General features: G+C 36.1%; 1 protein-coding gene and 1 long non-coding RNA gene across 2 annotated transcripts; both read right to left on the bottom strand.

Moving 5' to 3' along the window:
* Window positions 1–1,429: 1,429 nt before the first annotated feature.
* On the bottom strand, window positions 1,430–2,291 carry LOC133712888 (uncharacterized). The gene is made up of 2 exons (XR_009847652.1): window positions 2,093–2,291; window positions 1,430–2,001 (listed from the first exon to the last, which is right to left on the bottom strand). It is a non-coding gene; the product is annotated as an uncharacterized LOC133712888 (long non-coding RNA).
* Window positions 2,292–2,884: 593 nt separating this feature from the next.
* Window positions 2,885–4,728, bottom strand: LOC133712329 (stemmadenine O-acetyltransferase-like). The gene is made up of 2 exons (XM_062138433.1): window positions 3,885–4,728; window positions 2,885–3,717 (listed from the first exon to the last, which is right to left on the bottom strand). Exons 1-2 carry the CDS (start codon window positions 4,711–4,713, stop codon window positions 3,170–3,172), a joined length of 1,377 nt encoding a protein of 458 aa, XP_061994417.1. The 5' UTR covers window positions 4,714–4,728; the 3' UTR covers window positions 2,885–3,169.
* Window positions 4,729–18,705: the final 13,977 nt, after the last annotated feature.

Raw genomic sequence — 18,705 nt, 5'->3', positions numbered from 1 at the left:
GGGAAGCTCTGAGCTCGGAGGAGCTCAAAGGCTGAAGAGACGACTGAGATTTTTTTGTTGTGAACGAAAAAAGAAAACGAAGCGATTGAGGATTGGTCACTTGAGGACTGCTTCGACGAGCTGACCTCGTCTGCCGCCTTCGACGAGATGACCGGAGAAGAAAGCAGGGGTCGTGGGTGCCCAGAGAAGATTTCTGAGTGCTTATGGCGGCAGCGCGTGGGTTACTTTCAGGCATACCCCGATGACGGAGAAGCTGCCGGTGGATCGTCAGAGGCCGCTGAGCACGATAGTGGTGGAGGTGATGTAGGGTTATGCCTGGATACCCACTAGTGGAGGAAAGAGAGAAACCCAGTTCTAGTTTCTCTCTCCTCGAGTTCTCTCTGAAGAGAAACCCTGAAGCTGCAAAATAGAAGGAAAAAAAGCTTTGATTCTGATGTTGGGAATTAGGCTGCTCGGGTGGGAAATGGGAGGGAGATTGAAGAGGTAGCTTGGGAATTTTTCATGTGGGAATGTCCCACAAATCTGACACATCAGACGGCGTCCGGACACGTCAGCACCTAAACAGAGGAAATTGACGGAATTGTGAGGAAATGGATCGATTTGATGAAATTGGAGAGTGCGAGGACTTTTTTGATTAAATTAGAAGTGCAGGGACTAAACTGACGAACCCTTGAAAGTACAGGGTAGTAAACAAAATTTAATCCTTAAGTTAAACTAAGTGCTTCAACAAAAGTCACAAAAACGTGACTGAGTTCCTACTGAACAGCAGTCAAAAGACAAACTACGAATCTAACCAAAACAACCCAGAAAATATGAAAATTTACAGAGACGTACTAGACACACAAGGCGTCCAGAACACAAAATTTGGTGAATTTCGGAGTTGATTTGCTATGGAAATAAAATACAGAAAAACAGAGAACAGAAAGAAAAACGAAATTGAAGCAGATTTGAAGTTGGTTGATATCAAGATAATGAAACTAGCTAGGAAGGAAGTATCCACCCCCAACAATCACACACAACACACTTTGTCCAATTTGCTACCAATTAACTTAGTTGAAGACGCTCAGATTGGCTCGGTACGCTTGAACACAACCTATTACCCTTTCTTACTTTGTACGCTAGGCAGGAAGTGCTCTACACCTAGACTATTCCCAAGCAATGCAACCTAAAGGTACGTTTATTAGATTAAACATGCAGAGATCATTAAGTTTGAAAAGAGTTTGAGCAATCACTAGGCATCGCAAATAACTTAGAGCCTTGCTAAACCTAGGGTTTTGTTTACTTGCTAATGAAAACTACCAATTACTTCTCTAGATAATTTGAGGAATCCAACTATTGATCCAGGCATCAAACAATCAAAGTATTAGAACCCTAGCATGCATACTAAGTAGGCCTCCAAAGCACACAAACATAGAATTCATCAATGAGAAATCGGTAAACAAAACCTCAACTTTATTAATTGGAAAACAAATTGAATGTCAAAGCATGTTATGGATCATGTCTAGGGGCTTCAACTGCCCCCTAACTACTGGAAATTTAGTTACACATAAAGGAAATAAAAAACACAAAGGAGTTCATGGAGAAAGAAGACAACAAAAATCAGAAAATTGGAAAATACGGATCGGCGATCGATCCCTGGTGTGCAGTGATCGATCGTTTATAGCACGGTTGTCGTTCTTCTTCTTCTCAAGCTCTCGTGCGTCTCTGCCTCTTCGTATGTGAGATCGTCCCTTTCTTCAACGTTCAAGGAGAGATTTTGTTCAGTTTGTAACTCTTTCCTTCTTTTCTTTTGGGACTCTAACTCCTTGATTAATGTTCTGATTGATTTAGGATTCATTGACATCCTTCTATCCAATAGGAGCAGCCAAGAGAATTAATTGTTGAATATCTTTTCCTTCATATTGCCTTAAGCTTCCTTGATTCATCAAGAGTCCACAATTCTCCATCAATTGCACATATCTCCTTCCTTTTGCTCTTATTTCTTTCCTTACTTCGGAAAACCTAATAAACATAAAAACAACTAAAATTAACCAGAAAATAAGATAAACTAACAAAGTAAATATGGGAATTAACAACATTATTATCAGACGACCGGAATAAGATAACCATAATTATGCTCCTATCAGCAGACGACCGGAAGAGGGAGAAGGGGTCGGGTCTCCGTCGCCGCAAATATTAATTAAGTTCTGGCCTCTAACTATATTTTGAGACATTACCCCTCGTCACTTTTTTTGAAATAGGCCAATGTTCTACTATATATCTATCTAATGTCTAAGACCACGTCCCTTATATCTTTCTGTTAAATTGATAACATCTCATGTGGGAAAGAGATATATTAATTAGTTTCTGGCCTCTAATTATAGTTTGAGACATTATCCCACGCCACTTTTTTTGACATAGCTAGGCTGGCTAATGTTCTACTATATATCTATCTAGTGTCTAAGACCACGTCCCTGTATCTTTCTGTTAAATTGATAACATCTCATGTGGGAAAGAGATATATTAATTAGTTTCTGGCCTCTAATTATATTTTGAGACATTACCCCACGTCACTTTTTTTTAAATAGGCCAATGTTCTACTATTTAGCTATTCAATTCATATTATAATCATATATAACTTACAGAAGGAAAATTCTATAATATGTCAACATATGACATACATACAATTACCACTTTTATGACTTAATTACTCAAATGAAAACCTACTACAATTACCACTTTTAGGACTTATTAATTACTCAAATGAGAACCTATTTTACTCTAATGAGTACCTTATTTACCTCAATGAGGACTTTTTTCTAGTTACCTACATTATTCTTATGTGAGGATTTTTTTTTAGTTACCACATGAGTCCTCAAAGTGGTTTTACATAAATTAATAAGACATATGAAAAATATTAACATACCGAAGCTTCACCCTTTACTGTACGCGCCGAATTTCGAATAAAGAAATTCGAATCCGAAACGCGATAACTTAACAAGCACAAGAAAACACTTAGAAAAATATTTCATTTAAATTAAGCAACAAACAACCGAGCTCACAGACATCAATACAGACTCGTTCTTTAGAGTCACATATTACATTACAGAGAGTTTAGAAATTAAACTAAATAACAATTCAATGAGTAAACACACCAACCACACTCACTACACGGCGGAAAGAAGTTCAGTCACATGCTTGAAATCCCAGAATTTGGAGAAGCAAATGCTAGAAACTTAAGGTCTTTTTGGAGCAGAGCCATTTGCTTTGCCTCCAATGTCACCCACGCTTCAATTCCTTTACCACATTGTGCTTCCATGAACACCGTGAAATTCCTAAACTCAGGCCCGACTTTCCCCATGAGCCCTACCCAGAAAGGCTTCCCCCATCCAAAATCCAATTTGTGAAAAATGCTTGTCCAATTGGTGAATAAATAAAGTTCTGGTGGGGACTTTGAAGAAAGCAAGACTTCTAGTTGATTAAAGTAGTTTGAAATGGCTCCAATTCCCTCTTCTCCCTGAAGAGACTCAAAATAACCCCTATCAAATCCTTTGTGAGATTCATTAATCAGGTGCACCAAGTCACATAACTCATGATCTTCTCCTAGCTTAGATGAGTCCGCGACTGTTGTCGCCCACCAAAAGAAATTTCCAATGATATTAGCTGACGACGTTTGTGGCTTCATCCGTGATCTCATGTTCATTGCATGCGCTACTATGGAAGTTCTTGGTGAGGAACCTATATGAGAATACCGAAGAAGAAACATGATATGGATATATAATAAATATCTATATGAACGAAATTACCAAAGATTGCGTTGAAAATGTTGTAATATTGATGAAATTCATATGTTCTAAAATATCCATATGGAGTTGGAATAATATCATAATTTAAGATGACAATACCTGGTGACAGTGCCCGAGAAGAAGCCATTGCATGTTTCCAAATAAAACATGTGAGTGCGTCATTACGTGATGGCTTGGGCACGCATTTGCTCTTCGATTTTTCTTGTAGTGTGGCTATGGCTTTGACACTAAACACAAATCTCCTTGTAACATAATTGTTTTCCTTGAACCAAAACCTATCTGCTAAATCTAGATACTTTTTAGGCAACAGAGCTCTGGGAGGAAAGAGCGATGAGGCTTGGGAGAAATTAGGGTGTATTATTTTGTCGCACTCCCCACGAAAAATAGTAGACCAAGACTCAAGGATAGAGTTTGCGGCCAACCCATCACATAGCTTGTGAGAAGCGGATCCCCCAATTGCTATTCCACCACAAGCAAAGACATTCACTTGAAAAGCTATCATGGGGAGCAGAGACTCATCACCAGTTTCCTTGCAAATGGGATGGAATGGAACGAAAAGGTTCAACAACTCAGTTTCTTGGAGCTTAAGAAACTCGAGCATGCGACAATTGACTCGGGCTTCAAGGAAGGGAATACCGGTGTCAAAGTCATGAATGTCGAGGTTGTTTTTAGCCCGTCCCGAAAATGGATAGTAGAGAGTGAGAGTCTCGGAGAGGGAGCTTTTTAAGCGGGTTAGGGTTTCGAGGAGATTGAACGATGACTTGGGATCACTAACGGGGTAGAACAAGATCAGTGGCATATACGTTGCGGGAGTCAGCTGGTCGACGAGGGAAAGTTTGAAAGGACTTAGATGGTTAAGTGAAGAGGAATCGAGTGATGGTTTGATGGTGTCTCTGGAAATGATACTGATCTCCATGGTGTTCACCATGCTTGAATTGCTCAAGTGTTGCTTTTTTAGATTATGAAGAGGCTTCGTATAATTTATAGGTATAAGAAAAGTATCCTTAACCCAAAATTACTAAATTACTAGTAACAAATCCGGGCGATGATGCGGGAAGAAGTTTTTTATATGTAGTAAACGTTAACCAAACATGTTATTGTTTTACATATTACGCTTTGTAGAATAGTGAAAAGAGCCTTATTCATGAAAACTCAAACCATCGTATTTCATTCGTATGAACGCAATCTCCACTTTCATTTTGATACACAGTTGAATAGTGGATTCTAGCATATATACACATTTTATAAAATAGAAGTTTTGAGCAGGAGTGGGTGTTTTGACCAAGCTTGTCTATTGATTTACCTTTTTACAGTTTAAAATAATAATAATAATAATAAATAAATAAAGAGATTGCCTTCGAGCTGCGACCTGTCGGTAAGTTATAATTCCAACATTGTAAAATTTATGAGTTCGATTCTCACTGATATATGTAAGGGTGGGATATGTCACTATTCATTCAACAGTGATCTTCCCATTTTCCTTTAATATATATAAGTTAAATTCCCATTTTCCCTCTTCTCCTTCTTTCTAAATTATCTCTCCTTTCACAGTTTCTAAATCTAGATCGATCACTCTTTTTTTCCTTTCACACACACACACACACACACTCTCTCTCTCTCTCTCTCTCTCTCTACACCAAAACAAATGGACGGCCTCAGTAGTAGCAATCAGGAAAAGAGCATCTTCCAATAGAAGAGTAAAAACACCATTTCACTGTTAAATGAACAGTGTCGAGGGACAGGCCACCAGCTTTAGATGTATGTATAATATTAATTAATTAAGTTCTGGCCTCTAACTATATTTTGAGACATTACCCCACGTCATTTTTTTGAAATAGGCCAATGTTCTACTATATATCAATCTAGTGTCTAAGACCACGTCCCTGTATCTTTCTGTTAAATTGATAACATCTCATGTGGGAAAGAGTTATATTAATTAGTTTCTGGCCTCTAATTATATTTTGAGACATTACCCTGTAGACACAAGAAATTTAATGAAAATAAAATTCATTAAATAAATCGGTCAATCTTTGAAATTTTTACTAAACAAGCTTAGTTGGCACATGGGTCCTACAAAAGGTACACGTGGTTCATATGTCACCAAAATTATGTGAGCTTCGAGGATGACACATGTCAAAACACGAGTGATCCATTGATTGAATGACGCGGAAGCATCAATTGTGGAAGCGTCAATTTATCGAGAAATTTTGATAAATAACCTCTTTTAGGTGTGTGGATTGACTTTCAACCATGTTTTTTCAAAGAGTTGAAAAATGACCATATTAATGAATCAATAGTCTTAACTGCCCCTATTTAGGTTTTTGTAACTCGTATCTTTTCTTCTGATCTTTCTCAATTCCCACGATTATGCAAGCTGCTCTCCTCCTAATTTTTTTTTATTTAAAACAACACTAAAACGCAATCGAATGTGGATCGGAAGAAAAAGAAAAACCAATACCTGGAATCCAAGAGATTTCACATTATACAGAAATTACTCATGTTCAAGATCCCTTAAAGCACAGAGAAAGAAAAAACCAATTACATAGGAAATCCCAAAATCAATGGATGAAACCGTATCATCATCCAATGAACAATTAGGCTCATGCCGAATAAGGACTTTCATACCCGAATTTGATTTTCCTCTATTGCTCATTCTAGGTTTGAGTTCTCTTGTTGTCTCTTTTTGGATTGCGTTTCTTCTTTTCTATAAACTGACAGGGATAAATACACGATGAAACCATCTTCGCTCCAAAACTACCACAACGTCCAAATTCTCTAAGATCGTGCGTGTGGCAGTTTTTCATATTAACGAAGTAGTTTTTTCTCTGCTTCTCTCATTGTAGGTTAGAAACTTAGATGGTAGTGTTTCATAGGGTTTTACAGTCATGCCTATTGAAACTATTATTTTTATGTCTTTGAGATTTTTTTGTTACCTTGGTTTTTTCTACAATTGAAAATTTGGTGAAGCCTTTGATACCAAAAAAGGGCCTGGCTTTATAGTAGTAGAGATTAATTTGTTTCTAGACAAAATACTGTGCTCATGAATTATGTCATCAACAGAAGCATTGGTAGTGGTTATCCCTTCAAACTACTATAGCACGTTACAAGAGCAAGTAGCCCAGTGAAAACAGCAAATTAACATGCAAGGGTACAAGGTACAATATCAAGTTACAAGCATGATAGTGACAAAGCTAGAAGACCTTGATAATCTACTATTTTGTACGATCTGGGTGGAGTACCCAAAGGATGAGATTCAAGAAGAACCATTTATTGCAACGTAAGACAGAAGTTCTCTCTCAATTTTCATATGAGAACAACTCCAACAGCTTTCCCATATCTTAATTTTTCTCCATTTTAGGGAAAAAATTGGTAGTTTTGCTTCAACAGATTCCCTATAATTATCTCCAAAATAGAGATAGTGATGAGAGAGAAAACAAAATCTCTAAAATAGAGATAGTGATGAGAGAGAAAACAAAATTTCCTATATTTACAGCAATCTGTAAAATTTTAGGGAAGGATTTAGAGAAGAATTATGGAATCTGTAAAATAGAAAATCTGTTGGAGTTGAGCATAATTTTTTTAGAGATTTTAATTTTTGCTTCCCTATAATAGAGAAATTATAGAGAAGTTGTTGGAGATGCTTTGAGAGAGAGAGAGAGAGCAACTTGGGTATTTGATAGAGTTCTTGAATCCGATCATGAATGAATGATGAAGCACGCAAGTTGGGAAAAGAGAGAGAAAGAAGCATGCCGGTTGGGAAAAGAGAGAGAAATTTAAGTGAGGGTATTTGGGACTTTTGATCCCTTTATATGGTTATTTTTCAACTTTTTGGAAAATATGGTTAAAAATCAATTTGAATGTTTAAAATAGGTCATTTATCAAAATTTCTCCAATTTATCGCTGATTGATTGTTGCTCGAGTTAAGCATTTAAAGCGGATCAATCGTATTAAACTGATTGATCTCGACGAAAATCAAGCATTAAATACAAATATCGATTAGATTAAATTGTTTGATTCTAATTGAAATCAAGTATTAAATACAAATATCGATCAGATTAAATTATTTAATTATGATTGAAATCAAGTATTAAATTCAAATATCAATCAGATTAAATTGTTTAATTCTGATTGAAATCGGGCATTAAATCAAATCGAAATTGATTGACATATTCCTTAATTAAAAGATAATTAAATCAATCAATTAAAACTGATTGATTTAATTACACAATTACGGAATGTGATTAATGCTATGTCATCAATGCATTCCAAATTGAGGGAGGCAACAACACTATAAATACCCCTCTCAAATCAAGATGGGGGGACGACAGACGGAGGGGCGCAAGCTGTGACGCCCCGAATTTTGAATAAGTAAATTCAAATCCGAAACGCGATAACTTAACCAATGCCCAAAATACTTAGAAACTTTTTTCAAATAAAACTGAGCAACAACAAACGTCAATAAGGACTCGATCACTTAAGTCGAATATCACATCAACCAGTGTATACAAAACTCGAGAGAACTGCTACACAAATGTACACGCTCGCTAGGAGCATACCAACAACAGCAGCACACTAACAAAAATAGGTTCTGAACCTATACTGCTGCAACCACGCCCTCGCACTCAGCCCTGGTGGTCCTCACCTGCAGGAATAACTGCTACACCATAGAATAGTGCACCGGGATTGAACAAAACAAACCCGGTAAGCTTTTTAAGCCCGTATGAGTAAACTCAATTAAGGTGACTCACGTCACTCATGCTTATAATTTCTCAACTCGTGAGATAAATTAAAGCAACAACATTTAACCCACAAATTACCACCAAACATACAATCACTCTAGGTAACAATTAGTAATCCCTGCATATAGTTAGTTCAGGAAATCACATTAAAACAAACAATAGAAATCATATAAATCCCTGCATGGAGTTTAGTTCAGGAATTTACATTAAAACAAACAATACAAAAAACAGTAATCCCTGCATATAACTTAGTTCAGGAGATTACATAAAATTCAACAATTAGAAGGAAAAGGAAAAGGAAAATAAATGAAGAAGTCAAACAACTCACACTAAAGTCAATGATCACCCATCAACTCCAAACTAAAGTCGATAGTCGATGTTCACCCATCGACTTTGACTAAAGTAGATGATCACCCATCAACTCCAAATACTCTTTTAATACAATTACATCAATCACTCACATGATGAATTGTATACCGCTACACTCATACAATTACATCAATTATCGCCACTTTGGTACTATTGTATAAACTATCGCCACTTTGGTCACCACTTTGGTACTACAATATAAATCATCGCCACTTTGGTACTACTGTATAAACTATCGCCACTTTGGTATTACAATATATTTAATCACACTCTCAAACACAACTTCACCAATGTCACACCATCCAATATATATATTCCACGTAAATATATATATATACGTAGTCATTCACGCAGGAATAACCACTAATACCAACTATAGTTTTATAAATTATTCCTCTCGAAAATCATTTTATATCAAAACATTGTTTTAACCTACCCATGAACCGTTGTCGATCAAGTTCATATATTTTAAAACAAATAATTTATTTCGATAAATACGATTTTTCATGCTAACAATTAAATATACTAAATTAAAACATAACTACTTTATCAACCGAAACACCGTGAGATTTACTCACCTCAAATCTAGCTGCGTCTTCTCAACAGCCCAAAAACAACGATCCTTAATCGTCCACCTATCGATCCGTCAATCACCTAATCAAACACGATCCTAACTTAGTCCATGAATCGAAAACGATTATATTTCAAACTCCATTTGCCCTAAAATTCAGAAAGTAATCCCGATTGAGACAAAACTTCATCCGAGACCACTCGAGGTCTCCGGAATAATTATACGATCCAAATACCAAAACTACAAGTCAATCAGACGACCGAATCCTCACGGATCAAGCATCGATTGAACCGAAAAACCCTAAAACGTTAATGTTCATAACTAAATCATGCGATCTCCAAAATAACCCTCTAATATATCAAAACGACCGTATCGATGCGTAGATAATTAAAATGAAAACAGAACACATTTTAGAGGTCCGACGCGCCGTCACAAGCGGTGGTTCAGATTGTGGTCAACCACGGCGGTCAACGCCGGATCAACCACCTCCGATGCCAAAGTCATCAACTACAAACTTGTTCAAAATGAAAGGATGATCAACTTTCATACCTGGAGCTAAGCGAGAAGAGCTCTAAATCGTCCTAGATCAAGCTTGGAAGTTGGATCACTCTCGTGCGTCTGATCAGATCCTAGATCGAATCAGGGACGTCGAAAACTTCAAACCTTCATCTTTCGCTCCACACTCAAAATCGTGATGCAAGGCTTATATGGGGATGATCAGGAGGAGGAGGACAACCCAAAACTGAGAAGGATCGGTCCGTGCAACGCCGGCGTCGAGGAGGTCCGACCGGGTCGGGTCGCACGACTGGGGCCTCTTCTATCCAGGCCTGGGGGCTTCGGCGGGGTGAGGGGACAACGGGGGTCGACTGGGCCTGGGGGCTTCGGCGAGGCGAGGCGACTTCGGGGAGGGCCGGGTCGTGACCGGAGGACGCCGGGAAGTGGCCATTCCGGCCAGGTCGGTTCAGTCGGGTCGCACGGATAGGGAGGAGAGAGAACGGAGAGTTTGGGGAGGAAAATGAGAAAAATGAAACTTTTGGGATTTTATGAAAAATCCGGAATTTTCTCATATTTATAGAAATTTCCCCAAATTTCAATCACTCTTAACTTCTTCATATGAACTCCGATTTTCACGTTCCACATGTCCACGAACTCGTATCGACGCGCTCTACAACTTTCGTGAAGGAAGTTTTCGGAGAAACCCAACGTATAAAAATTCAACCATTGCCACCCCCCTAAAACCATATTCTTCGACTAATAATTCGTCCGAAACACTTCCCTCCATTCACGAGCCACGAAATCGTCCAATAACCACTAATTAAATTCCGGAAATCCTCGGAAAATAATTACGAATTTCTGGGGCATCACACAAGCAGACGGAAGAAACCTCTCCAAAGCTCAAAAGTCTCCCAAGCTCGTGAAGAACCATCAAGCTACCAAATAGCCATTCTCTTCACCTCGCCAACTTCAAACAAACAAGGGAAATCACCTGCAAGCTCAGAAGTTGTCAAACTCGCGGAAAATCAACAAGCACTAAGCAAACGTGCCGATTCATACTCCATCAAAGCCATACTCGCCACGTGACACTTCTCGTGGTTCAAATACGATCAAGAGCAAGCCTTTGCATCCCTTGATCAACCGCCTTCTACAAGTTGTCAACAAAGTAAATCCTCTACAAGTTCTTCATCAAGCTCGTGGAGAATCAACAAGCACCAAACACACGTGCTAGTTCATCCCCTACCAAAGCCGAAGAACGCCCACCACGTGACACCACTCATGGCCTAAATCCGATCAAGATCAAGCCTCTACAGCCCTTGGTATCGTCTTCCTCAAATCATCAACATAACAAGAAGTTCACACTACAACTATTCGATTCAAGATCAAGTGCTTGCCACCCTTGAATCAAATCAACGTCGGAGATCAAATCAGAGGAGATTCTTGTGAAAGAGCATCTACAGAGATTGTAACCCTCAAATTCATTAATATAAAATATATTATTTTGTACACGTGTCCTTCTTTCATTCGTTGCAGGATTTTCGTGTTTACATACCCCACGTCACTTTTTTTGAAATAGGCCAATGTTCTACTATTTAGCTATTCAATTCATATTATAATCATATATAACTTACATAAGGAAAATTTTATAATATGTCAACATATGACATACATACAATTACCACTTTTATGACTTAATTACTCAAATGAAAGCCTACTACAATTACCACTTTTAGGACTTATTAATTACTCAAATGAGAACCTATTTTACTCTAATGTGTACCTTATTTACCTCAATGAGGACTTTTTTCTAGTTACCTACATTATTCTTATGAGGACCTTACTTACCTTAATGAGGATTTTTTCTTAGTTACCACATGAGTCCTCAAAGTGGTTTTACATAAATTAATAAGACATATGAAAAATATTAACATACCGAAGCTTCACCCTTTACTGTCACGCCCCGAATTTCAAATAAAGAAATTCGAATCCGAAACACGATAACTTAACAAGCACAAGAAAACACTTAGAAAAATATTTCATTTAAACTAAGCAACAAAACAACCGAGCTCACAGACGTCAATACAGACTCATTCTTTAGAGTCACATGTTATATTACAGAGAGTTTACAAATTAAACTAAATAACAATTCAATGAGTAAACACACCAAACACACTCACTACACGACGGAAGACTAACCCAAAAGTACTTCTACAACCAAGCTACGACAGCAACGAGGCCTCAGCTTCCAAGATGGTTACTCGTTACTTTGACCTGCACAATAACCCCCTACACTTTGGAATAGTGCACTGGGTTGAAACAACAAACCCAGTAAGCTTTTGCAAGCTCGTGTGAGTAAACATAAATAACCACAAAACACATTTCTGACTCAAGGACAACAAATCAACACAATGAATAATTTCAACATCAAAATCCTTTTCTTTTTAAGGAAAACACAAGTCGCCACCATGACCACCAAATCATTTGAAATCTCAACAACAAATCTAAGAAATCACTTTTTTTTCCTCTCGACAGGAAGCATTTATCATCACAATGTCATAATAAAGTTTTTCTCAACTCACTACGAGTCTCAACCACAATTGTACTCACAATTTAAACTAAATAAAACTAGTAATCCCTGCATAGAAAATTAGTTCAGGAGATCATCAAAAAGCACATAATCTAAAATCATAGTAATCCCTGCATATAGTTTAGTTCAGGAGATTACATTAAAATCAAACAAACGAAGAGAAAAAAGAAAATAAATAAGGAAATCAAACAACTCACGCTACAACCAAGAAATCACCCTTTCAACTCAAGTAAAAACTCCCACAATTTAGTAAGAACCCAAGTTGCTCATGGACAATAAAAGAAAGAAACCACTTGAAACTCTCTTTTAAAAACGTGTATTCATGAGTCACAAGTAACCACGTGCATGTTACCCCCATGACATACAAAGGCAGACAAACTAGAGCTCAAACTGAATCGTAACTCGTCACTCTGCCAAAGGCATGGTATCCGATATATTTGCCTCTGTCACTACTGTGACCCCAGATCCGTAGACCGAAAATATTTAAAAAGTCTCACATGACTCAAAATGTTACACCAAAAACTCCAGTACTCTTTCAACACAATATAATCAACAATTACATGATATATTGCATTTCCGAAAAGAGTAAATGCTCAAAACAATAACCTGAATAAAATCACAATGTATTATGCTTATCATAATGCCACAACTCAAATACTCTTTCAACACAATATAATCAACAATTACATGATATATTGCACTTCCAAAAAGAGTAAATGTTTAAAACAATAACCTGAATAAAATCACAATTTATTATGCTTATCATAATGCCACACCATCAAGACATATTTCACGTAAATATATTTATATGTAGTCATCCACTCAGGAATGCCACTAATACCAACTATAATCCACAATCGCAAAACTTGAGAAAAATTATTTTTATAATTAAATTCTCATTTTACTTACCTATGAACCCTAGCCGATCAAGTTCATATAATTTAAAACAAATATTAATTTTCAAAAAACAATTTCATAATTTAGAGACTAAACCGAAAAGATAAAGGAAACTCCATTCATAAATGAACCTCGTGAGATTCACTCACCTCTAAGGCCCCGTTTGGGATTGCTTCCCTTTTAAAAAAATAAGCTTTTGTTCAAAATTTTAGATTTTATTGTGTTTAGCAAATAAATAAAAAGCAGCTTTAATTGAAAGTTATTGGTCACTGGCAGGGGCGTAGGGACACTAGGGCGAGAAGTGTCAATTGACCCTTCTCACTAAGCTGCCATTGGTTGAAACATTTTATACTTATATACATACTTGTATTTAATATATTAGTTTGACCCTTCTGACATGAGAAAATGAAAAGAAATAGTGAAGCTTCTGGACTTTTGTCCCATTCACCCATAACGCCACAGTTCGGACGTACTCCACCATCTTTTAATTTTTTTATTACATTTTATTCATATGCTCTTCATTGATCAATTAATCAATTATATTTTATTCATATGCTCTTCATTGATCAATTAATCAATGACAGTTTCGTTACATATATATTTAGGTTTATACACTTATTTTCTTCTCTCCTGCTCATTCTCTGTTCTGTCTTCTCTCGTCTTTCCACTTTTTCTCCTACGAAATGCAAGTCGAAGTATGCTACTCTTTCTTTGATTTTTAGTAGATTTATGAATCAAGGCAACATTAATTAATCAATAAAGGTAATTCATCAAATCTTAATTATAATTGTTTTATAAAAAATTTGTTATTTTTGAGTATTTTATGACTTATGATTTTTTTTTCTATCAAAAGAATGACATATAGACGAATATATGTAATTTTTTTTTTAACAATCAATATATACAATTTTATGTTATTTGATGAAGTTCATTTTTATATAATCATTACTATTTAATTCTGACCCACCTAGCTAACAATTCTGGCTACGCCACTGTTCACTGGCAGCAGATTTTAGAAGCAGCCTAAAGGTTGCTTTTAGAAGCTGCTGTGGATCAAAACACACTCTGCAGTTATTTTATGTACTGACAGCACTTTTAAAAATATTATTTACCAAATAACACGAAACTGTTTTAATTCACTGCTGACTATTCTCACAACACAGCAGCAGCAATTTTTTTTTTTTAAAAGTCACAGCAATCCCAAACTAGCCCTAAATCCCGCTACGTCTTCTCTTACAGCTGAGATAAAGTACAGAACACTCACCGTCAATCACCTAAGTAAAATAAGGTCTCAACTTAGCACACTATTTAAAACGAAAGTGGTTACGGTTCGAACCGAGCATTTGAACCAAAAACAGGAGATTTCGTCAATCAAGACAAAACTTCATCAGAGACCTCCCAACGTCTTCGGAACACTTCTAGGATCAATTTCTCAAAATTATAATACAATCCAACGGTCGGATTCTCACGGATCGTAAACCGAGAAAACTGAAACTACGTTAAATCTAGCATGCTTCAAATAATCACAACGTGACGCCATAATATATCAACATGCTCGTATCAACGAGTAGATGACAACCATGAAAACAGAACCCTAAAAACTGGCTGGACGTGCCGCCACGCGCCCCCGGCAACCCCCTAAATTGGGTCATGAAACCTATGCCAAAATGTTCGTCTCAACATGTACAACAACTTTCACAACTAGCACAAAGTCAGAATCAAAGCCATTTGGCCAGAATTTACCTCGAAAATTCATGTTCCGCATGTGAAGGAAGTTTTCACATAATCATAACTTATAAAAAGTCAACCCTTGAATCGAAGCATTCTGAGCGAATAATTGTCCGAAATAATTTCTATTTCTCGATTAATCATAAGAACAAGGCATCGAAACCATAATTCGTAACAACTACTTTTATTAATTTCACGAAAAATATAAGAAATTAATACGAAAATCCAGGTCATTACATTTACAGAATATGTGCTTAGAAGAAAAGAAGATATATATAAAATAAAAAAATAAAAATAAAACCAAATTAAGGCACAAAGATATATATAAAAAAAAAAAAATCAGATTAAGGCACCCTACATCATGGGGGATTTCTATACGTATGAGAATTGTCACTGACATCAAATGTTTCTCATGATTAGAGAAGCAATAATTTACTTCTTCCTTTATTCTGAGTATAAATATTGATCAATAATTTATAATGAATATACAACGTTACAACTAGTACATGACTAGAACTCATGATCTTTCACTTATAAAAATAAAGACATTATACCATTTGGTATAGTACTTGGGCAAACTAAGGAAAATACTTTTGGGTACACCATCGTTTAGTAGCTAGTGAATAAACTTTTTATGAACTCTAATGCAACCACATTATCGAAGCGTCAAGACAATATAGCAATTTGCTGGTCGAAAGTGAATCTTGGGCTCTACTAATAAGTCCTGACATATCATATGGCAAACGCACATCTATGCATTTCTGTTTGTCGCTTGCTTCAGCTTCTTCTTGCTCTGTTCCTTCCCTTTCATTTCCAAAAACACTTATTTTAAGGCCGAAAATGCAAATTGACTTTGCCTCAAACATAGCAAGAGTTTGAACAATTAATATATATGTACTTAGCTTTCTCCACGTATTTCAAGCATAATAAGTCAAAGTAATTAGACTTTAACCTTGTGTTTGTATCTGCATATTTTTCAATTATTGATGGCTTTGATAAAACATGTACTCCTTTCTATGCCCATTCAGGCCAATATATATGAAGCAATCTATGCAAAAGACACAGACTAAGTGACTAACCGTTCTTATTCATTAATTTGCAGGTCCATTTGAATATATTGCTATTTTTTGTGAAATATGTACTAATCAATAAATTAACTAAGTGATTCAAATTTCAAGCACAAACGACAGCTCTCATTTATTCTTTTGTGCCGTAAATCAATTTGAAACATTCTGTTGATAATTAATTATTTCATGAGTAAATGTCAAGTATTGGTGCTTGCATTTGTGGTACTATAGTCAATTAGTTTCTGGCCTCTAACTTTCAATCAAAATGTGCATTTACCCGCCTCACAAAATATTTTGAGACATTACCCCACGTCACTTTTTTTGAAAAAGGCCAATGTTCTACTATATATATCTATCAAGTTTCTAAGACCACGTCCATGTATATTTAATATTTATGTTAAATTGATAACATCTCATGTGGGAAAGAGATAAGGCGAAAACATGCATGTTGAAGATACAATTGTAATGAAGCTCAAAACTTCAACACCATTCCAACGATGAGATATATGACACAAGTTTTTACACAAATTTCTGACCATTAGATTTTATGACAATCAATGATGTAGATTATCAATGACATGGCATATTTCTGATAATTATTTATTTTTAATTTAATGGGTTTATCCTAGCAAATTAATTAATTTACTCACATAAAAAAAGTTATTTATTTATGTCTCCTCCTTCTCTCCTACTGCATTCATGGCCGTCTTCTTCTCTTTTATTTTTTTCTTTTTGTTTACATTCAAATCAACGGTGACAGTAATTATGCAGAGAGAAAGGCATAGGTCATTATAGGCATTTGCATCATCTTAGGAATGAATTCCTCGACTCTTCATGAAACTGGAATACTGGGTGATGGTCAATGATTTGCTTTGAAATTAAATCTATCAAATTGGGTTTAGATTTGGAAGTGTTTTTAGCTTTTGGATTTTCAACCTCAACCAATTTGCGTTTCACCTCAGCCAATCTGAGTTTATGAGTTATGATTGATCACTTGATTCACACTTTGTCTATGTTTTGTGAAATCACTGAGAGCATATCTTGATTTGTGGATCTGGTTAAAATTAGAGAAATACAAAATCGATCACAAACACATATCTTTTCATTTTTTGGTCATATTCATCAATGTTTGTGTGGATCTACGAAAAAGAATAAAAATGCTAGACAACAAACGCAGAAGATGAGTAGGAGAAATTAGAGAGTGAGAGAAGTAAATGATTTTATCAAGATAAATGATAACAGCAAAATTAAATTTTTTTCCTTACAAAATATAGAAATAAAAGATTTATCTGATATATCATATATGTGTCATCATTCATAATCTATACCGTCAAATGTCATAAAATCTAATGATCAGGAATTTGTGTAAAAACTTGTGTTATATTTTGTGGCCATTGAACCCAACCCATATATATATATATATATATATTGGGTAAAGCAAAATCAAAAAGTTACTTTTTACTCCAGTAAAAATTAATCAAGTATTTGATTCAAAGTAGCAACTAATATGTGTGTTTTTTATATTGGTTGAACAAAGTAGCAACTAACAATTAACTAGATAGAAAAAGAATGAGCTAGGGCATATAGCTAGTCAGGCAATTGCGTAAATGTCAAGATAAGTATTATGCATGGGTGGCTTTGTGAAAAAAGACACACGATGTCGACCTGCTCGATAGATCGATCACATGCATTCATTCAAAAGGAAGGAACAGTATCAGCATGGGGATACTGATGCATTCATTTAGTCACGGATGGAGATGCCTGATGCCCTAGCAGCCTAGCTAGCTCGTCTTGGCGTGTTCCCCGGCAATGACAACACCACCGGGGGGGGGGCCCACGCATCGGAAGATGCCCTAGCTGTCATGCATGGCGTCTACTTTTTCTTCTTATCTTCGACTGATTCCGCCGGGGACTAAACTTCCTTTCTCTGTCCTTTTCTCCATCTAAACAAACACTTCACTTCACTTCAAACCCACCCTTTCTTGCTTCCATTGTGATAAACTGACAGGGGACCCTTAGAAATCTAGCCATCTATCCCTAGTTCGCTGTCCATCTATATGCATGTACTGTACTTGCATATACCCAGCAAATTTCATGACCAACCACCACACAGTTATATTAGTTTCTTAAATTTCTTTACTAATTGAAGCATATATAGTAAATGTCACTTTTGGTGACCTTATAATTTTCTAAACTATCTCTTTTTTTTTTTTAGATAATTACTACTAGATACATTCTCAGAAAACTATTTACCAATAACTCACTCTTTGTCATAAAGAGACCTTTATACCCCCACTCTTTTTCAAATTTTCTCTTGTGTTTATTCTAAAGTACTATTGAGTTTTGTTCCTACCTACTATATATTATTTTACTCTTATGTTTTATTCTGTTTCTTTAATGAAACGTGGTGGGCCCATCTTGAATTTATTTGTTTAACTATAACTGCAGTTGTTAGAATTCATCATCT

Source organism: Rosa rugosa, chromosome 5 (genome assembly GCF_958449725.1).
Source record: "Rosa rugosa chromosome 5, drRosRugo1.1, whole genome shotgun sequence".
NCBI lineage: Eukaryota > Viridiplantae > Streptophyta > Magnoliopsida > Rosales > Rosaceae > Rosa > Rosa rugosa.
This window is presented reverse-complemented; position numbering and strand designations above follow the sequence as displayed.